Below are 23,305 nucleotides of genomic sequence, written 5' to 3'. Positions count from 1 at the left end.
CAATTTCTACCTTTACTTCCCAATGCATCCCATCTGGTCCTGGAGACTTATAAACTTTAAGTACAGACAGCCTTTCTAGTACTTCCTCTTCATCAATTTGTATCCCATCCAGTATCTCAACTACCTCTCTTTCACTATGACTTTGGCAGCATCATCTTCTTTAGTGAAGACAGATGCAAAAGTACTCATTTAGTACCTCAGCCATGCCCTCTGCCTCCATGCGTTGGTCTCCATTTTGGTCCCTAATTGTCCCCACCTCTTACTACCCGTTTACTATTTATATGCCTATAGAAGACTTTTGGATTCCCTTTTATGCTAGCTGCCAGTCTATTCTCATACTCTTGCATTGCCCCTCTTATTTCCTTTTTCACTTTCCCTCTGAACTTTCTATATTCAGCCTGGTTCTCACTTGTATTCTCGAGCTGACATCTGTCATACACCCCCTTTTTCTGCTTCATGTTACTCTCTATCTCTTTTGTCATCCAGGGAGCTCTGACTTTGGTTGCCCTACCTTTGCCCCTTGTGGGAATGTACCGTGACTGTACCTGAACCACCATCTCTGTAAAGGCAGCCCATTGTTTGATTACAGTTTTGCTTGCCAATCTTTGATTGCAATTTACCCGGGTCAGATCCAGCCTCAACCCACTGAAAATGGCCTTCCTCCAATTAAATATTTTTACTCTAGATTGCTCCCTGTCGTTTTCTATAGCTAATTTAAACCTTATGATACTATGATCACTGTTCCCTAAATGTTCCCCTACTGACACTTGCTCCTCTTGACCCGCCTCATTCCCCAGAACCAGATCCAGCAATGCCTCCTTCCTCGTTGGGCCGGAAATGTACTGATCAAGAAAGTTCTCCTGAACACACTTCAGAAATTCTTCCGCCTCTCTGCCCTTTACACTATTACTATCCTAGCCTATATTAGGATAGTTGAAGTCCACCATTATCACTGCTCTATAGTTCTTGTACCTCTCTGTCATTTCCTCCTCTATATCCTTCCCACTAATTGGTGGCCTATAGAGTTAAGTGTTTCTTAACTCTAACCAAATAGATTCTGTCCTTGACCCTTCCAGGGCATCCTCTCTCTCCAGCACTGTAATATTTTCCTTAATCAATACTGCCACCCCACCTCCTTTCTTTCCTTCTCCATCTTTCCTGAACACCTTATATCCAGGAATATTTAGTACCCAATCCTGTCCTTTTTTGAACCACGTCTTCGTATTCACTGCGACAACGTATTCCCATGTGGCTATTTGCGCCTGCAGCTCACCAACCTTATTTATCACGCTTCATGCATTTACACACTGCGCTGTAAACTTATCTTAGACCTCCTTGTATTCTCTTAGTACGGTATTAGGTGGAGTCAGACTATTTCTTACTCCACTGCTATCTGTCTCTCCCAATCCTTTGTGCACCTTGTTTCTCCTTTCTAATACTACATCCTGGTGCCCATCCCCCTGCCAAATTAGTTTAAACTCTCCGCAACAGCACTAGCAAACCCCCCTGCGAGGACATTGGTCCAGTTCTGTTTAGGTGCAACCCGTCCAGCCTGTACAGGTCCCACCTCCCCAAGAACCGGTCTCAATGTCCCAGGAATCTAAAGCCCTCGCTCCTGCACCATCTCTCCAGCCACGCATTCATCTGATCTATCTTCATATTTCTATACTCACTAGTTTGTGACACCGGGAGTAATCCGGAGATGATTACCTTTTCAGGTCCTGCTTTTTAATCTCTTTCCTAACTCCCTAAAATCTGCTTGCAGAACCTCATCCCTCTTTCTACCTATGTTGTTGATACCGATATGGCCCACGACCTCTGGCTGTTCACCCTCCCCCCTCAGAATGTTCTGCAACCGCTCAGTGGCATCCTTGACCCTGGCACCAGCGAGGCAACATACCATCCTGGAATCATGTCTGCGACCGCAGAAAAACTTCTCTGTTCCTCTAACTATCGAATCCCCTATCACTATTGCTTTCCCGATCTTCCTTCACCCCTCCTCCTAGTAGTGCTTCCTAATTTCAATCCTGAATGGCCTGGCTCTAATTTTAGAATTATGCCCTCTTGTTCTGGATTCCCACTCCTCATTGAACCAGGGTTGGCCATCTGGCCTGATGGTGATGGAGGAGTGAGGCATATGTTGGGCCATGAGGTTACAGTTTGTGGTGGAATACAGTTTTACTGCTGCTGCTGCTGATTCCCCACAGCGCCTCATGGATGCCCAGTTTTGAACTACTAGATCTGTTAATCTTTCCCATTTAGCACGGTGGTGGTGCCACACCACACAATGGAAGGTGTCCTCAGTGTGAAGACAGGACTTGGTCCATACAAGGACTGTGTGGTTGTCACTTCTACTAATACCATCATGGACAGATGCATCTGTAACCAGTAGATTGGTGAGGATGAGGTTAAGTAGGTTATTCCCTCATGTTGGTGCTCTCATCACCTGCTGCAAGCCCAGTCTGCCCATGTTTGACCTGACGCCATGCAGCATCATGGGGTGCAGAGTCAATGTTGAGGTCTCCCATGGCTACTCTCACCCTACTGTATGCCACTGTGCTGCCACCTCTGGTGGGTCTGTCCTGCCAGTGGGACAGGACATACCCAGGGATGGTGATGGAGGAATAACAACAGAAAATGCTGGAAAAACTCAGCAGGCTAGGCAACATCCGTGGAGAGAGAAATAGAGTCAACATTTCGGGTCGAATTTCGACCCGAAACGTTGACTCTTTTTCTCTCCACGGATGTTGCCTGGCCTGCTGAGTTTTTCCAGCATTTTCTGTTATTATTTCAGATTTCCAGCATCTGCAGTATTTTGCTATCATATATGGTGATGGAGGAGTCTGGGACATTGACTGGTCGGTATGATTCTGGGAGTAGGACAATCTCAGCTTGTTTCTTAATTAGTCTGTGGTACTGCTCTCCAAACTTTGGCACCAGTCCCCAGTGTTAATCACACTCCATGTGAAGAACAAGTTTGTGAAATCAGTTGTAAATTTACCTTTTACTAGTTGAAGCCATGTGTCCCCTTGTCCTACTCCCACAGTTTATTTTGCTTTAGTATTCTGGATTAACTTTTTCCACTATAGCTCTAAGATCACCTCTCCGATCCCTTCAGGGCTGCAAAGCACAGGTCTCTCCAGTATTTCCTCATAACTAGACCTCTTACACTAGAGATTGATCTTGCGCTCTTCTCTGCACTGCCTCAAGTGCTTGAATGTCTTCGTTGTTTACCGACAACAAGAACTGCACAAAGTCTTCAAGCTGCTATTTGACCATAGCATGATACAGTTTGATTATGACACTGTCTGACTTGTGTTCTATTGTTTTGGCTATGTCGATCAATATTCTATTGGCCTTGCTGATTCAGCGGTGGCTCAGTTGGTAGCACTCTCGCCTCCAAGTCAGAGGGTTGTGGGTTCAAGTCCCACTCCAAAAGCTTGCGCACATATCCTAAGTTGACACTTTAATGCAGTACTGAGGGAGTGTGCACTGTCGGAGATGCCGTCTTTTGGATGAAACATTAAACCAAGGCCCCGTCTGCTCTCAGGTGGATGTAAAAGATCCCTTGGCACTATTGGAAGAAGAGTGGGGGAGTTAACCCCGGTGTCCTGGCCAATATTTATCTCTCAATCAACATAACAAAAACGGATTATCTGGTCATTATTACATTGCTGTTTGTGGGAGCTTGCTGTGCGCAAATTGGCTACCGCATTTCCTACATTACAACAGTGACTACACTCCAAAAAAAAAAAATACTTCATTGGCTGTAAAGCACTTTGAGATGTCCGGTGGTCGTGAAAGGCGCTATAAAAATGCAAGTCTTTCTTTTAGTTATCCCCGGTGTCCTGGCCAATATTTATCCCTCAATCAACATCACTAAAACAAATAATCTAGTCATTGCCCCCATCACCCCTCTAATCAGTATCTATTGGTTTATACCTGTCATCCGATTTGTTATCCATTTACAAGTTTTACTCTGAATCCCCACCGCTTTGAGCTTAACTAGTAGCCTTATGTGTGGAACTTTATCCAATGCCATTTGGAAGTTTTAAGAGCACAACATTGTATGGTTTGTAGAACAGTCAACTTAAGAAAACAAGATGATTGGTCAGACAGGGACCTTCTCTGTTTAAAGCAACATTGACAGCTGTTTACTAGGTGGCTGTTGTACAGATAATCCTTAAGTTTACTCCTCATAATAGATTCCATTATTTTACATTAAATTGAAGTAAGACATAATAGTTTTGTCTGATTTGCCATCTTTTTGAATATGGGTACCATATTAGCCCATTTCTGGTCGACTGGCACCTCTCCAGTGTCTTATTAACTCCCCCGTAATGATTGTCAATGTCTCACAAATCTCCTTGCTAGTCTCTCTCAATACTCTGGGAATAAATACCATCTAACCGTGGGGATTTATTTGTCTTAATAACTTGTATTTGTATAGCGCCTTGAACAAAGTAAAACGTCCCAAGGCGCTTTGCAAAATTTGACACTGAGCCACAAAAGGAGGTATTGGGACAGGTGACCAAAAGCTTGGTCAAAGGGGTAGGTTTTAAAGTGCATCTTAAAGGAGGAGAGGGAGAGAGGCTGCGAGATTTAGGGAGGGAATTCCAGAGCTTAAGGCCGAGGCAGCTGAGGCATGGCCACCAGTGGTGGGACAATTGCAATCGGGGATGCCGGACAAGCCAGAATTGGAGGAATGCAGAGATCTCTGAGGATTGTAGGGCTGCTGGAGGAGGTTACAGAGCTAGGGAGGGGTGAGGCCATGGAAGGATCTTAAATTCAAGGTGTTGCCGGACCAGGAGCCCGATGTAGGTCAGCGAACACAGGGGTGATGGGTGAACAGGACTTGATGCAAGTTAAGATGCCACCAGCAGCAGAATTTTGGATGAGCTAAAGTTTACGGAGGGTTGAGGTGGGAGGCTGGCCAGGAGGAGATCATTGAAATATTTCAGTCTGGCGGTAACAAAAACATGGGTGAGGGTTTCAGCAGCAAATGGTCTGAGGCAGGGGCGGTGACGGGTGATATTGCAGAGGTGGAAGTAGTCGGTCTTGGTGATGGAGAGGATATGGAGTCGGAAGCTCAGCTCATGGTCAAGTGGAGAACCCTTTCAGCTTCTATCTTATTTGTGTCAAAGACTTCAATTTTGCCTTGGTACTTCTATTTTTTAGGGGCTTGGGGGAGGCAAATAGTTCATGCCTTCCATTGTGAATACTTTTAGGAAATAATCATTCAAAATACTTAGGGGGAAAAATTGGGTGAGTAGCGCCTAAAGAGGCAGTCAGTGGCTGTAGCGCCACTGGCTGCGCCTCCCGCGATATTCAGCAGGGGCGCTAATGGTGGCGTTAGCCATTTGCGCTGCGCTGCCACCGATGACGTCATTGGTGTGTGCAGTGCCCCGTTCGCGATATTTGGTAGCGAACGCCGCAGTTGCGCCGTTCGCTACCCGCGCCCGGTTCACGGGGCCTTGCTGTGCTGGCAGCGGCGCAAGTTAAGGTGGAGGAAAGGCGGCCGCCTGCCAGCACCTCCGTCTCCGGCCTCCTGACCCCGCCCCCCCGCCCCCCCCGCGGCATTGCCAGCTGTTTCCCGAGAGCCCGGCGCTTCTCCTTGGTGCCGGGCTCGTTTGCCGGCACTCGCGAGCGGGGATCGCGCTGTTGCAGGCCCCTCCCCCTTAACAATGGGAGGAAGGCCCGCAGTACCGCAGCGTGCCGTGCCGCAGCGTGTGGCGCTGCGGCACATTGCGCTGCGATACTCAGTTTCAGCGCCCTAAGAGGGAACCGGTGCGCCTCGAGCCTCGCCCCGTCTCCCTCTAGGGGCAATGGAACTGAATATCTGACGATCGCTAAAGCCTCGAACGCTGCGCTAAATCCTGCGCTCAGGCGACTTTTGCACCACTTTGGCGCCCCAACCCAATTTCTAGGCCTTACTGTCTTGTGCTCATCCTCAGTTTCAATTAATTTGCATCTTTAATAAATTTTTCTTTACAGCCCTCTTGCTATTTATTTAAATAAGCTGTTACTGTTGTGTTATGACTCTGATGTGTTTCTGCACATTTGTTGCCAATAGTAATTTGTTTTGGCCATTACAGCATTTCCCTCTGGGTAGCTGGCATTGTCTCTCAGAATTTAGGCAGGTGGTCCAAGATGTTTGTCAGTATTTGCATGGGATTCCCCACATTAAGAAGTTTGTAAACCACTAACATAGACAACTGTTTAAGAGCTCCAAATTAGGGATCTGTTTGGTTAGTTATCTGGCAGGTGTTCACTCAGCACCTTCCAGGAGCTTAGCTTTGTGGTAAATTATAATGGCATGCATAAAGCCGCAGCAGGTGATATCCTTTTTCGGTGCTCTTTCTAGATTACTTTGCCACCTTTTGTGGATTAGTGATACTACTTGTGGAAAAATTTATAATTTCATCACAGCAATACTTCTGAATACCTGGTCATCTTGTGGTACCCACATGTGACTATTCATGAGGTTGCTCCGGTTGAACATAGTCCACCGGCAATCCCCTGCCACAGGCTGCCTATCACTATGTGATTGATCTGCTTCAGCCAAGATGTAGTGGTCAGAGTACTTTAGGGAGTCTGATTTCAGCCAACTCTACTTTCTAAAGCCCTTCTGAATTAATACAAGTGACATGCATTTGTCAGGTTAGGGTGCTCATCTTGAGGACCTTTGGGCTTAGTAGACAACATCTGAGTCCACTTGGTATAACGGTCAACTTGCATTTTAAACAGTGTGGCTTGCTCTTAAATGCTTTGAATCTCTGGTACAGGGCAATTTGAATAAGTCTCTGTGAACAGGCGACACGACAGTTGTCCAGTTTTGGCAGGGCCCTTGCTCTGTTCCTGTGTCACAATGCAACACTGCTTGACCTGCCTAGTGCCTGAACCAATGGCTGATGCTTTTGGCACAACACCTGGCCAGAGTTGATAAGTTGGTCAGACCACAATTCAACAAGATCCATCCCAAAGTTGTCCAAATCATTTTCAGGATTTGGCATCATCTAAAGATGGATCTCTTTGCATCACTGGCCAAACATTAACTCTCCTGCTTCTTCTCCATGACCACAGACCACAGCTTGGAAACTGGATGATGTGTCCTTCAGGTGGACCTACAGTTTCCTTAAATATTCCCACCATTTCCTCTGATTTATAAGATCTGCCACAAAAAAAATTGGTGGAGGGAAAGAATTTCATTTTGATAACACTGATTTGGTATCTGAAATCATGATTCAATCTTGACAAACAATGCTCTTGTGATGTCTGCACCCCCCATAATAGGAACCTCTCTGTCGATGGAGCAAATTCTGTGCCTCAATCCAACAGTTTTCCACTTGATTTGGCTGCTAAAAGGAAATGCTTATTGAGTCAGTGCCTCTCCTCATCAGAATCGTCCACCTTTCTTCTTGTGAGCTGTCAACAGATTGTGCTTACAATTGCAAATGTTTTGTCTACTGGTGTTCCTCTAGCAACATTCGGCCTCTTTCGTTTTAGGGTGCCATCTGCCCTTGATGCTTGTTGACAACCATCTAAAACGAGGTTCCATTTGGGTCCACATTGTCCCCATCTCAGCCTTTCTAGTTCCTTATTGCTCTTTGGGATAATATTTGTTAATTGTTCTCTTGTAAAAGCTATTGAGCAGTTGTATCCAAGCCACCCTCCATTAATTTCTAGCTGGCATATAACTTGTCTTACTAAATACACCTTCCACAACTGATTCTTGTAATCTAAAAGTCATTGCATGGAAAGTTGTTTGCTGGTAGGTTTCGATTCAGGCACAGATAGTCGATCATCCCTCTGTAGTCTGTCATTTAGATTGTGGGTTTGTAAACATACCTGACCTTCTCGCCCAAGGTGATATTTACCTTACACCTCAATCAAAAAATTGTTGTCTGATTTTTATGCTTCTTTCTCATTAGTATGATGTAGATATACAATTATCCTGTATTGGTGCTCACCCATATGGATAAAACCAATGGCTTGGGGAATCAAATAAATTGTTCACCTCTTACAGTTCCAGAACTCTGAACAAACCAGTAAATAAATTACAGCATGCCCAGTGACTTAGAGGGTGCACTTTTTGTTGCCACCACCATGGCCACTGCACACTCATTGCACCCATTGTACAACTACGTGCTGGGCATCTATCAGGCGAGTATCCATGGATAGTATTTGTCATATAGCTACCTGAAGTAGCTTGCATACCTTTACTAAAATTTGTTTAAATTTGGCTCATTTGGACATTCTGCGCTTGAAGCAGGAGCCACCATTTTAATGTAAGCATCTCCCTTTAGACCTTGCATACTTGATGAGTCTGTAGCAATGTAGGGGGATGTGAACCATAGAAAACAACTAAAATTACCTGCCCAGTCCAGGGCCCATCTGTGCCCTCAGAATTTGCAGCAGGTCTGTATTTCTCTGGCCCAGGTCAAAATGAACTGGAGCTTAGTGGGCAGAGTCTGACTAGATTTATTTGGTGTGATATATGAGGTGACTCTTGTGTCATGATGTCGTTCAGAGTCTTAAAGCCGCTCTAAGTGTTACATTTTCCCAGTAGTGTGACCCAGTAATGACTCACTGCCAAAGAAGAATGACTTTACAGTGCAAGTCATCTGACTTTTTCAAGGCAAAATACACAGTGGCAAGATTCAATTGAATGGACTATTGCCCATTTTATCATATTGGGACATCCATACATCTGCCAAACCAAGGTTGGAAAAGTACGGGTATGCCAATTTGGAAATTTATTATGTCAAACATGGAATATTAACAATGGATGTTGGCAGATAGTGCTACTGCTCCATACAATGCAATCTTCCATTACTCCCTTCCAATGTAAAGATTGAGTGCATTTTGAACAGCTAGGTTGTCTAGATTGATTTTGTAGCATTTACTGCTCCATAAGAATGAGAAAATCATATTAAATTATTTAAATGTAATCCAGTATCCATACCTGGAGCATTTGGAAACAATACAGCAATTTCAAATGCATTCATAATATCGATAGATTTTTGAATATTAAGGGAATCGAGGGATATGGGGATAGTGCAGGAAAGTGGAGATGAGGTAGAAGATCAGCCATGATCTTAGTGAATGGCAGAGCAGGCTCGAAGGGCGAAATGGCTTACTCCTGCTTCTATTTCTTATGTTCTTATGTCTTCAGTTCCTGCCACAAACTCCGTTCCCTAGCCACCGACTCCATCCCTCTCCCTGTCAACTGTCTGAGGCTGAACCAAACCATTTGCAACCTTGGCGTCCTGTTTGACCCTGAGCTGAGCTTCTGACCATATATCTGCTCCATCACTAAGACAGCCCACTTCCACTTCTACAACATCACCTGTCTCCGTCCCTGCCTCAGATCATCTGCTGCTGAAACCCTCATCCATGCCTTTGTTACCTCTAGACTTGACTATTCCAACGCACTCCTGGCCGGCCTCCCACATTCTACCCTACGTAAACTTGAGGTCATCCAAAACTTTGCTGCCCGTGTTCTAACTCGCACCAAGTCCCGTTCACACATCTACCCTGTGCTTGCTGCTGACCTACATTGGCTCCCAGTTAAGCAATGCCTTGATTTGTTACCTATAGACTGGACTATTCCAATGCTCTCATAGGGCTGGTCTCCCTTCTTCCACGCTCCATAAATTGAACTCATCCAAAACTCTGCTGCCCGTATCCTAACTCACACCAAGTCCCATTCACCCATGACCCCTGTGCTTGCTGACCTACATTGACTCCCGGTCAGTCAGCGCCTCAATTTTAAAGTTATCATCCTTGTTTTCAAATCCCTCCATGGCCTCATCCCTCTCTATCTCTGTAACCTCCTCCAGCCCTACAATCTTCCGCGATCTCTGCACTCCTCCAATTCTGGCATCTTCCGCATCCCCGATTCCAATCGCTGCACCATTGGCGGCCGTGCCATCAGCTCTGGAATTCTCTCCCTAAACCTCTTTGCCTCTCTCTCCTTTAAGACACTCCTTAAAACCTACATCTTTGACCAAGTTTTTGGTCACCTGTCCTACTCTCTCCTTATGTGGCTTGGTGTCAGATTTTGTTTGATAACATTCCTGTGAAGTGCCTCCTGACGTTTTTCTACGTTAAAGATGCTACAAGGAAACTTTTTTTTATCCGGCACCGACGGGACCGGCGTGTTGCCGGTTTATCAAAATTTCCGGATGACGGAGAGGGTAATCTACCGAGGCTATTTTTAACAAAGAAAAATAAAAAGATCAAAAAATGTGCAGTATACAGTAATTGGGTACTCGCCTACAGAATGTTGTGTTAAATGGATGTTGGAAGATGCTTGATTAAGTACAGTACTGCCAGTTGAGGGTAATCCATAACTCTTTAATTACTTAACAGTAAAACAAAATTTATAAACGACTGTACAGTACAGTATAAAGTACTGTGGTTGACTATGCACTTATTCCAAGTCAACTGGCTCATCAGGAATATCCATGTCAGCTGGGTCATCAGGATCATGCACTTCAACAGATTCTTCAGGCACTTCCACTGCGTCAACTCTTTTGGAAGCTTTCCTAAACATGTCCCGGATGTCTGCTTGCTTAGTGGACTCTTGCCTTCTTTGTAGAAAGGTGGAATGCAGAATATGGAGATGCATAACTTCTTGGGCAGAATAGCAAGAATGGCTTTCAGCAAATTTGAGGAATGAAGCAAAATCTTCTGCAGCTTTAGCCCAAGAAATCATCTTCTCTTCAGAAATCTCATCCTCTTAATTTTCCATCTCACTTTCCTTTTCTTTCTTTGGATTCAAAACATTCTCCATTGTTTCATCATCACTTAGCATATGCACAACAGCAACTTCTCTACCTGCATCAACCCACTGCTCAATATCACTTTCACTGAGGTGACGTAGAGGGTTTGCTGGGCCTACGTTTTTCACCATGCCAGCCATTTCCATTACTGTACTCCTCTTGGGATGAACATTGAACCCATGAAATTCCTCCTCTGAAGAAAAACCTTCAGCAAACATTACAGAAGGCCACAATTTGCACCAGGCTTGTCTCAAAGTGTGACCTTTCACCAAGTTCCAGGAACATGCAGCATTAAAGATGGCATCTTTAAGATTGTATTCCTTCTGAAATGCGTGAATATTGTCATCTTGGCTTATCAGTTTACGTAGGAAGTCTTTCTTGTAATGACACTTGAGATTTTAGATAACGCTCTGGTCCATGGGTTGTATGAGAGAAGTTACATTTGGTGGCAAAGAAATGGTGAAATATTTCCCGAAACCAACTCTGATTCATGCGGATGGGCTCTACAATTATCAAGCAATAAAATGCATTTGCTATCTTCAGGTTTCCCTATTCTACGGAAATGTTCCCTCGCAGATGGAACAAAAATATGATGGAACCAATTCGAAAAGATTTCCTTATCCATCCAAGCATTTCTTTGAGCTTTGTACTCAACAGGTAAGTTCCTCACATTTTTAAATGCACGGGGATTTTTATACTTCCCAATGACCAGAAGTTTAACCCGGTGTGATCCAGCAGCATTAGCACGGTTACACGATCTTTATTTTTCTTGTAACCTGAAGCATTAGCCTCACTAGCCCCAGCAAGCATTGATTCTGGCAAAAACCTCCAAAATAAGCCAGTTTCATCGGCATTGTATAGCTGTGCTGGTGACAAATCATGTTGCTGCACAATCCGATTGAAATAATCGCAGTATTCTTCTGCGGCGTCGTGATCAGCTGATTTCTTCTCCCTGGAAATATCGAGTCGTCGTATCCCGTGCTGTACCTTGAAGCACGTTAGCCATCCCTCGGAGAAAGCACACTTGTCAGTGAGCTCCATCTTTGCGTAGAAATCCTTTGCTTTTTCGATTAGCATGGGTCCGGAAATCGGAACACCCTCTGAACGCTTAAGAGAAAACCACTCATAAAGCACGGTATCCAGCTCTTCAAGCTTAGGCTTACGAAGCGTACGCCATTTCTCTACACTCTTAGATGTCTCCGAGCTTGAATAAAACTTGAGCAGCTTATCCTTCTGCGATTTGATGTCGTAGATTGTTGACAAACCGATTTTGAATTCATTCATAATGTTGATACGCTTCTCTCCCCTTTCTAGTCATTGGCATATGTCGATTTTCTGTTTTAAAGTTAACACCACTCTCTTCCTTTTGCTTGGACCAACTTTTGGGATTTCCATAATGCAATGCAATGACTACCAGCAGCGTGGGAGACACACAGTATCCCTGTAAAATGGCGGATCAGAAGAGACTACCGGCAGCGCGGGAGAGTCAGACTCCTGTAACAGGGCTTTTGAGGTGTTCCGACTTCCAACAGCGCCAAGAAGCCAAGTAGTGGCAGTTTGAAGAACTACCCCCACTGACTAACTCGGCCACCGCGAGAGACTCTGACTCTGCAACATTGCCGGTTATTGAGGTGTTGTTTTCGGAGCAAGAATTTTGCCGGTTAATAGAGAATTCCGGATATTTAGGTGCCGTTTAAACAAGAGTTTCCTGTATATAAATGCAAGTTGTTGTTGATGGAATTACATTTATAAAGGAAATGTAGATTCCTTGGAACTTTGGTCCCTAAGTAGCCAAATTCCTCAGCATCAGGATTGTAATTTTCTTTAGGTCAGATGACTGTTGCTGTGCATTTTCACGAGCTTGCAGCATTACTGTACTTCCTAGTTAGAAAATTCTACTGGATCAGGTGCAGCAGCCTTATTACTGATTGGCAAGCTGAGCAGACAAGACCAGCTGGATTGAAGGTGGATTGCTGTAACAGTTTACAAAATACTTAATAGATTTTGTTGTGAGGGGGAAGTTGAATTAAAAATTAAAATTAAAATCATAGTCTAGGCATTTCGTATTGAAATCTGAACGTTGCAAAAGGTGGTGGGTGGTACGCATTGCAGTAAAATGTGTGCATTACTCACTTCCGCAAGGGAAGTGGAATGGCTCAGTGCAAACAACTTTATAAAAAAAAATAGCATTCCCGTGCAGGGAATTTTCCCTTGATGAAGGAGGATCTCCACTGAAGCATTCACATGGTGCAGAAGAAAACAAAGTTTACGTATTGGCTAGCTCTTGGTAAGTATGAAACCAAACCTATCATCGCTACCAATTTATTATTACTAAACTAACTGTTCCCAATCAGTTCACTTACCTAGGTAAAGTGTTCTCAACTGATGCACTAATAGATGAAGTGCTTACCTGTACAAATAAAGCCAGCTCTGGAAAACTGAAAAGTCACGCCTAGAACCAGGATATGATCAAGCTCAGAACAAAACAAAGTGTGCAGGGTTGTTGGTGCCATCATTATAGAAACATAGAAACTTAGAAGATAGGAGCAGGAGTAGGCCATTCGGCCCTTCGAGCCTGCTCCGCCATTCAATGAGATCATGGCTGATCATTGAAATTCAGTACCCTGTCCCTGCCTTCTCCCCATATCCCTTGATTCCTTTAGCCTTAAGAAATATCCAACTCTTTCTTGAATATATTTAATGAACTGGCCTCCACTGCCCTCTGTGGCAGAGAATTCCACAGGTTCACCACTCTCTGGGTGAAGAAATTCCTCCTCATTTCAGTCCTAAATGTCCTACCCCTTATCCTTAGACTATGACCCCTGGTTCTGGACTCCCCAACCATCGGGAACATCCTTCCAGCATCTAGTCTGTCCAGGCCTGACGGAATTTTATAGGTTTCGATGAGATCCCCTCTCAATCTTCTAAACTCCAGTGAGTATAAGCCCAATCGACACAATCTCTCCTCATACATCATTCCTGCCATCCCAGATATCAGCCTGGTGAATCTTCGCTGCACTCCTTCCATGGCAAGAACGTCCTTTCTCCTACCATCGTCACTTTTGGTATCTTAATGAATTCCACCTCCAACACCTGAACTACTTCATACACATCAAGTGGCAAGAAAAAATTAACAACTGTAAAATCCTCAAGCGTACCAAAATCATTGACTTGAGGCTATCCTGTTGCACTGGTCAGACTATGTTGTCCTTATTGAAGACTCCAGAATGCCAAAAAGGATACTGTATAATGTGCTGGAACGAGGCAAGTGAAACCAGAGAAGTAAAAGACATTGAACAAGCTGAAGCACAACCTTATCTATGCGGTATCAGTATTAACAGTTGATCATACAAGCAGCAATACATGGTGGTGTCAGCTAATACAGGTGCCAGCACATTGATCTCCTGAAGCATAATTGGCAACAGTGGAAATGTGAATAGCCAGGTGGAGTGTTTGGGCCTGTGAAATGTGCAGGAAAGCTTGCTTTGTTTGTGTTGGCTATAATGGTCACTGGGGCAGTCATCAGTTAATGCTCCAACAAAAATCATCCTCATAGAGGATAATCACCAACATGAAATTCAGATTTTGGAGTGGATTTATATCTGCAACTCAGTACAGAAAAGGAATGTTTGCATGTTGCAAAGTACAGGTAGAGTTTTCAAAGTGTAAAATACTTGACACTGTTGGGTACAACTGTTCATGTCTCCATCTTCTGCCTTTATCCCCTAAGATTAAGGCAACTTTTGCTACTGTAGAAATAGCTGATGAAAAAGAGAAGTAAAAGGGATGAGGGAAAAAGATTTAAGAAAAGAATGAAAGAAGGATGGACAAATAAGGAATGACAAGTACCCTCTTTTCCTTTTGAAATTACTTGAACTTCATTTTTCAAATTATGAGGGCTTGAGATTTTTGATCCCAATTAAACTTTGTCTAGCAGAAGTTTGAATGCTTTCTGAACTCTGTGCAGTTCTGGAATTTATTTCAGCTAAAGAACATTTATAAATAACTAGTTTTTTTTGGCTGTAGTGCCAAATATTCTCTCATTCTTCCTCTCGCTCTTCCCCCCCCTCCCCACCCCCCATTCCTCATTAAGGCACTGGACCTCTAGTTGCGTATTTGTCTACCTGACTTCATTGTTGTATTACTTGTATAATTTTAGATACTATATTAGCTCTTTGCATATTAATGCACTATTAGGGGGTGCATGTTGTTCATTACTAGTATCCATATTACTGTACTTTAGTAAGCTTGTTAACACGATCAGTTTTTATGGCTCTTGACTTGAATTCCAATCTTTGCCGTGCCATAGACAGATTAACTTTTAGTGGGATGGATGAAGTCTCTCTGGTGTGACGCTGAACCATTCTTGCTTACATTATAACCAGCATCCAGATAGTAACATTGGCAGACATTTGTCGATATGTTAACTAATTAACCTTTTAGCAGTAGAATTATATATGATGCTGGAGGACCTAAAATAGGGGGAGAAACAAAAATGCACCAGTCAGTACAACTGCCATTGCAATTTATAAGTAGGGTTTACTTGAGAGGCTGACTCTAATGTAGACAAGGTTCTCAAATTACATAGAATTTACAGCACAAGAACAGGCCATTTGACCCAACTGATCTGCCAGTGTTTATACTCCACATGAGTTTCCTCATCTAACCATATCAGCATACCCGTCTATTCCTTTCACCCCCGTGTACTTACCTACCTTCCCCTTAAATGCATCTATGCTATTCGCCTCAACTTCTCCATGTCATACTCCAAGTTCCATATTCTAACCACTCTCTTGAGTAAATAAATTTCTCCTGAATTCCTTATTGGATTTATTAGTAACTATCTTATATTTATGATCCCTAGTTTTGGACTCGCCCACCCCACAAGTCAAAACATCATCTTCTCTACGTCTACCCTACCAAACCCCTTCATAAGTTTAAAGACCTCTATTATGTCACCTCTCAGCCTTCTCTTCCAGAGAAAAGAACCCCAGCTTTAATTCTTCCTGATTATTATGTGACACGGTTTGTCGTGTTGCACTTTGAATAATTGTAGCTTAAAGACAGAGAAAAAGTATTAAAAAATTATCTCCTACAATAATTAAAATCTGAAGGAATGAGACTCCACACTTGTAAAAGTTAATTTTCAGTGCCAGAAAGGTTGTTTGGTAATTATTAAGACTTAACACGCTATTAAAAATGAATTTAGACTGGAATGGACAAGCTCTAATTTTTTTCTGGTGTACTTAGTAGGTATCTATCATGTAATTACCCCAACATCATGCCGTTTCATGTATTTCAATGCAGAGAGACTCAGTGTAGTGTAGCTTCTGGAAGAGCAGGTCAACTCGGACAGCAATTTCCTGATTTCTGCATTTAAGTGCACATGTTCGATCACTGGAAGTTGCTGTCTGACTTGCTCTTTAATAACATTGAGCGCTGATAGCCTCACTGTTACTTCTATCGTAAAATCCGGGCCATAAATTTAAAACAATTTTAAAATCTCCAGTAACACTTAAAACCTGAAGGAATGAGACTCCACACAATTTTCAGTGCCAGAGAGGTTGACTGGCAGTAGTAAACATTCATCATATCATTAAAAGGGTACTTAGACTTGAAATGACTTGACTTAACTTTCTGTAGTGAGTTTGCTTTGTATATACCGTGCAAGTACAGGAACGACACGCCGCTCAATGTATTTGGATGAGGAGCTAGACAGCGAGATGCTGTTTTTGTGAAGCTAATGGCAGAGTGGCGCATCTCTGACATCAGCTTTTCAATGTCCGTGTTTAATCGTGCATCTGTTCGCGCCTGAAGTTGTTGTGGTATTTGCACATAAATAATGAGCTCTATTAGCCTTGCCGTTATTTTGACAGCAAATTTTGGGCAATTATATGAGCGATAAAGAACTTTGGGATGGAACATTATTACTAAGCTAATGTTTTATTTCCCATATCTAATGCTGGATTCAGGTAACCTTGATTCTTTGTTTCATAAATCTAAGCTTAATACTTGTAACAAAACAATATTTATCTTGGAGAGCAGTTATTGAAGACTAATGAGTTAGATTGGATGTCTTTAATGATCTCTTGGAAGATCAATTTTCATACCACATTAAATGATGTATTCAGAGTTTTTCTGCAGTAAGAATCTGTTAGATACTTTAACTGCTCGGTTTGATGTGTATTCGTTTGATGTGTATTCATTCTGTCTATGTAAACAGCATGTTTAGTAGCCTAAAAGCATGGTTAACATATATGTTTATTATATCCTAGTTTGGACATAACGACTGACTTTTTTTTCCTTTCCCTTGCAGATGTGCAGAAAGACATTATGATGCTACTAAATTTAATTGCAGAGGTGGGTTAATGACTGTAGGAACTTCCATAATGGGACTAAGTCATAAAGGCACAAGGTTACTTGTATCATGAACCACTTGCCAAATTAGAAATGTGTAAATATATAAATAAAATGAAGCTTGCCAAATTGTTGACATTTGGCACAAGTAGTTGGTGATACAAATCTCAATATCCTGTACAGGTTGATTCTATTGTAACAAGCAGTGTAGCAGGAATTGTAATATTCTGTTTACATTATGACAGTAATATGGTGCAAAAAATTTGGCAATAATATAGCCTAGTACAAAATGTCCAGCGTGTACACAGCAAAATTGCCTTGTGCCTTTTTTCAAGTGAGTGTATTACTTTCACCTTTGTATGCTGAAGACATGTGGCATTAGTTAATTTTGTTGGCAGAGCAGCTAAAATAACAGATGTACTTTTAGTACAGCATAATATTTCAATAACTTTATTTATTATTTTCTTTTGCTTTGACAGGTAATATTTTTGTGTACCACAATTTATATTCTGCTAAAGAAAAATAGTCCCAAAAACCTTAGATGAAGTTTAGTGTAGTTAAATCTTGAACTGCTCTTCATCAGCATTCTATCTTTTTTATGACTACTATGCATGACATATATGCTAAAATCATTGTTCATGTGTTTATAAAAATAGTAGTTTGCTTGCTTTTCTGAATGATTTTATTCTCTTATTCTCTTAGTCGCACAATATCCTTTTGAAGACCACAATCCACCACAGCTAGAACTCATTAAGCCATTTTGTGAAGATCTAGATCTCTGGCTGAGTGAAGATGATAACAATGTTGCAGCAATCCATTGCAAAGCTGGAAAGGGACGAACAGGAGTAATGATCTGTGCTTATTTGCTTCATCGTGGCAAATTTCTAAAAGCACAAGAAGCCCTAGAATTCTATGGCCAAGCAAGGACTATAGATAAGAAGGTCAGTTGAATAGATTTTATTGGTAACTGATAACTTCTGAAACAAATGTGCAAGTGTAGCATTTTGTTTGAGCATCAAATAAATAAGAGGTATATTGCTGATGGTCCTATGTATGTTTAAGCAAAAAAAACAATTTTCAGAGCTGGAATTTTGGAAAGGTGTTTGAATAATACCTGTTTTACTGAATTAATTTAAAATTGGTGTTTAATTTTTGTTTATTGTAATGAAAATTTCAAAACAACTAGGAATCAAACCTTTCTCAATTGTACTATTTTCTAACTTCTAAATCATGGTAAAAGAAAATGGTTTAAAATGTTTATAGACTAATAAGTTTTAAATGAATAGCGTTAATGTCAATTTTATTATCTTTTGCTTAGAACATGATAAATAATTGTATTCCACATGAACATTTGGCTGCACTCTGGTACTGCACTGCCAAAAGAGAATTGGAAATCTAGTTTTGTCACAGAAATCTGGCACGTTCCATTCAGTAACAAAACGCAGAAGTGAATTGTAATATGTAAATGATTTGCGTTTCCTACAGCTGAAGAAAAGTAGTTTTAACCAGTTAGGTGATCCTAAATTGAATTGTTTAGCATACTTAAAAACATGTGATCTGCAATTCTATCAGTGGATCAACAATTCATAAATACTGCTTGCTTCACGATGTCCAGTTACAGAGCTACCCATTTTATTAATTTCTATTTTGACTTCTGAAATTGAAATCTCTTAATTAGAACTATAATAGTATTTTAATTTGTATCGTATCGATACTAGTTAGCTACATAAGTGTCATAGAAGGTAGTATTCAAAGGAATGTTCCAGTCACTGAGGAGTTTAATCTACATTTATTTTCCTTTTCACTTTTCCTCCCACCCACACCCCTGCTCCCTATATTTGTAAACTTCTATTTACTTTAGGGTAGAATTAGGTGCAAAATCAAAAAAGCTACTTCCCTCTGTTAATTTTTCCTTTCCTTTATCAATATTTTCTTTAGTTTTTCTCTCATTTACTTGCATCATTTTTTTTACCTTTTTTTCTGTCTCCTTTCTCTTTTTTTGCTCTTGTTTCTATTTCTTTTTGTCTTATCACCCTTTTGTGTTTTTTGCTTGTTTTTCTTGCTTTTTTCCTCTTTGTCTTTGTCTCACCTCCTGTGCAAATGGCACCTTTTAAGTTATGTTCTTCATTCTTTTAACCTCCACATACAGATAACAAGTTACAGTCATTCCGTGGTAGACAACAACAATTGAGGACACTGTCCCACACCAGCTCCAGTTTGTGGTTCTGTTAAAAGTACTAGATTATCTTCCTGTAGTATTGACCACTCACCAGAGCTTTGTGTTTCTCAAGATTATTGTTTGTTGCAAAGTTTCTTGTGTTATTTTACTGACAACACCTTGATTATGAACCAACCTCAATTAGTTGGCCTTGCCTTGGCCACCTGGTTATTAAATTGGGGTTATATATCATTGGCCATTTTCAATGATCAACTTGCACAATACCAGTTTACATTGTTTTCTTTGTTGATCAACGTTTCAAAGTGTGTGTCCTTCATTTGCTGGAAGGCAATTCTGATTACGAGGACATTGAAGCTTGATTCTCAGGCACAGAATGACCTCGTGGTCCAGTTAATGCATGTGTTTCTCCAATCCCAGGTCAGTTAAGAAATATTGTCAAATGCCTATGTGAAGATGTACCAATTGATCCACTTTCTTCATGCATTAGTATGGCTGGGGAAGTATTGGATTTTTCCAGGTCCAGGGTCTCTACCATCAATCAGAAACTAGCCAAATGCTTAGGTTGACCTTCAGTGAAATAGCTTTGGTCAATTCATTAGTGTGTCCTAGTCTCCAACTGGTGCTCAGGCAACTTTATTCTCTCCATCAGTGTCATCAATATGTTTATCCCATTGCTTTTAGGATGGCAGCTACCACAACCACAGTACTAGCCTGGGTGGGGGGTGGTTTCTGCAATGTTCAGGCACCAATGAGGCCCAAGGAAGCCCCAAGCTGTCAGTATGGCTCAGTTGGTTGCACTTTCACCTTTGAGTCAGATGGTCATGGGTTCAAGCTCCACTCCAGAGACTTGAGCACAAAATCAAGGCTGATACTGGGGGAGTGCTGCACTGTTGGAGGTGTCGTCCTTTGGATGAGACAGTAAATGGAGAATGTCTGCCTTCTCAGGTGGACATAAATGATCCCATGTCACTATTTCAAAGAAGAGATGGGGAGTTCCTTATCCCTCACTAAAAACAGATTATCTGGTAATTTCTTTCTTCTTTAGTGCTGAACAATATGAGGGATCCATTGTTTTCAATTAAGTTGCCCAAGGCAAGTGTTGATTCTGTAGAACTGCAGACATATTTTCGGTCCTGTAAAGGAAGGCTTGGGGGGAGGGCGAGGGGAGGAGATGGATGGCAGCGGTGGTATTGGGGAAGAGTTTCTGATCAAGGTACTGTCTCTGACATCAACGTCTGGGTTTGTTAGTGATTGAGCATATTTAGATACAGTACAGGGATTACTTCAAAATTGAGAGTCTAAACACAAACATATAGAATCATAGAAATTTACAGCAAAGAAGGAGGCCATTCAGACCATCGTGTCTGTGAAGACCAAAAAAGAGCTATCCAGCCTAATCCCACTTTCCAGCTCTTGCTCCGTAGCCTTGTAGGTTTTGGCACTTCAAGTGCATATCCAAATACTTTTTAAATGCGATGAGGGTTTCTGCCTCCACCACCCTTTCAGGCAGTGAGTTTCAGACCCCCACCACCCTCTGGGTGGAAGAAGTTCTCCTCAGCCCCCCGCTAATTCTTCCACCAATTACTTTAAATCTATGCCCCCTAGTTATTGACCTCTATGTTAAGGGAAATGGGTCCATCCTATCCACTCTTATCTCGGCCCCATATAATTTGACAAACCTCAATTGGTCAGCCAGTGGCCCAGTTGGTAGCACCTCTCCTCTGAATCAGAAGGTTGTGGGTTCAAGTCCCACTCCAGAGACTTGAGCACAAAAATCTAGGATGACACTCCAGTGCAGTACTGAGGGAGTGCTGCGCTGTCGGAGGTGCCGTCTTTTGGATGAGACGTTAAACCGAGGCCCCATCTGCTCTCTTAGGTGGATGTAAAAGATCCAATGGCACTATTTCGAAGAAGAGCAGGGGAGTTATCCCCAGTGTCCTGGCCAATATTTATCCCTCAATCAACATAACAAAAACAGATTATCTGGTCATTATCACATTGCTGTTTGTGGGAGCTTGCGGAGCACAAATTGGCTGCCGCATTTCCTACATTACAACAGTGACTACACGTCAAAAGTACTTCATTGGCTGTAAAGCGCTTTGGGACGTCCAGTGGTCGTGAAAGGCACTATAGAAATGCAAGTCTTTTCTTTTCAATTAAGTCTCCCCTCAGCCTCCTCTGTTCCAACGAAAACAACCTCAGCCTATCCAATCTTTTCTCGTAGCTAAAATTCTCCAGTCCTGGCAACATCCTCATAAATCTCTGTACCCTCTAGTGTAGTCACATCTTTCCTGTAATGTGGTGACCAGAACTGTACTCTAGCTGTGGCCTAACTAGTGTTTTATGCAGTTCAAGCATAACCTCCCTGCTCTTTGTTATTAAAATTGTTCATAGCTCAGCTAGTTACATATTTACAAGCATTGCTACCATCCCCTATGTGGACTGCTGCATAAGTAGTTTAGCAACATTTATTACTAATGGCCTTTCTTGTATCCAGATGCGATGAGCTCTGTTATGCCTAACCCTCCCCTCCCTGGGACCTCTGGGAGGTTTCTGTTTACATAGCTACTCAGACTTTTTTCCAATCTTGAGTCCAGATTCCCAGAACACAGTTTCAAGACCAATCATAGAGCTGATACGACCAGGAAAATGGTTCTGTACATATATGAAAAATCCATTGTTTCATAGTCATTAGGGAATTATAAGGTTTAGTGTCTATAGCTAGACTCCAAATCAGTGTATTAACTAGAATAATTGGGGTTCATGTTCAATCAGGAAAACAATCCCAATTCTATCCACTACAAGACCTCCTTCCTAAGAGCTTGTTTCAAACAAAGTGTCCTCTCACTTCCACCAATCAATTTGCCTTGTGATTCAGTTATTGTTTGGGCTATAGGTGCAGCACTATCTGTGTATCCCTTGTCTAGACTCTACTTTCTTCATGGTCCTTTTGTGCTAAACTATTCATGTAACCCCTAGTACTGAATCTAGCATAATATCTACTGCGGTTTATCCACTGTCCCGAGTAGCTCTTATACATTGGCGCCTCTCTTTGTAGTTGTGGTCACAAAGCACCAACATTTTCACTGGATTATAGCTGTAGTCATAACCATCATCATTCCACTATCTCAACTGGCCCATCAGAATTTTGTACAGGATTTCTACAAAATTGGGGAATCTGATCTACCATCGCCATCTCCCACCACAAAGTTTCCAACATGACTGTTGAGGGGGTTATCTTCAAGGAGCAACGTTTCCAGCACTAAGCATTTATTGGCTTTTAGAAAAACCTCTCCTTTGAACACATGCAATGTGGAATTGAAAGCCTTTTATTCACAGATGCTACAATTGCAGCGTCAGTCTTTTAGGACTGTGATTTGACACCAGATTTGTTTTTAAATTGCATTTTAAAAAGCTGCTGGTTAAGTAACTCTGAGATGAGTCCACATTCTGCTATTTAAAGTTACTTCCACCAAAAAACCGTTACTGGCCCTTGTTTTAATAGAGAGAGTTAGTGGAATGCATGCATTAACAGCAGAACACTTCATTTTATTTACATGTGGATGAGGCAATCTTTGAACATCTGTTCTTTTCAGACAAAAATTGAGTTTCACTTTGCCTCAGCAAAATGTATCCACCACTTCACATGTCTTCTTTTGATATCCATAGAATAAAAATCCACAGTTTGATTTAGGAGAATTTGTTTTGTAAACTCTTTAAACAAAGCTTCTTGGATAGAGTGGCATTTATCGCTTTGCAGCAACTTCTTGGGCTAACATGAAGCATTCTACTCCAGACTGTCTAAGGTAGCAGCCTTGAGTAATATGCATGCTTAGTAAGTAAGCATTGCTGTCTCTACTGAGCCTCTCAGGGCAATGAACACTTGCGAGTTATGCTCCACACTGCCTTGATGTTTCCTCTTGAGTACCACTGCCAGTTTTTGTATTTTGATACGCTCCTATTTTATGTGGTGGTCGAACAT

The 23,305-nt window shown here is 42.0% G+C and overlaps 1 protein-coding gene across 4 annotated transcripts in view; it reads left to right on the top strand.

The window, feature by feature from the left end:
• ptenb (phosphatase and tensin homolog B) overlaps positions 1-23,305 on the top strand; it is a 160,760-nt gene that overhangs the window by 107,077 nt on the left and 30,378 nt on the right. For all 4 annotated transcript variants that reach the window (XM_085994867.1, XM_085994869.1, XM_085994866.1 and 1 more), the window contains exons 4-5: positions 17,104-17,147; positions 17,847-18,085. In XM_085994867.1, coding sequence (XP_085850993.1) covers positions 17,104-17,147; positions 17,847-18,085 — 283 coding nt within the window. The remainder of the gene's footprint in view (positions 1-17,103; positions 17,148-17,846; positions 18,086-23,305) is intronic.

The sequence above is a fragment of the Somniosus microcephalus genome, chromosome 8, assembly GCF_052327205.1.
Source record: "Somniosus microcephalus isolate GS21.2 chromosome 8, FLI_Smic_1.0, whole genome shotgun sequence".
In the NCBI taxonomy this organism is placed as follows: Eukaryota; Metazoa; Chordata; class Chondrichthyes; order Squaliformes; family Somniosidae; genus Somniosus; species Somniosus microcephalus.
The sequence above is the reverse complement of the archived record's forward strand: the minus strand, read 5'-3'. Positions and strand labels throughout refer to the sequence as shown.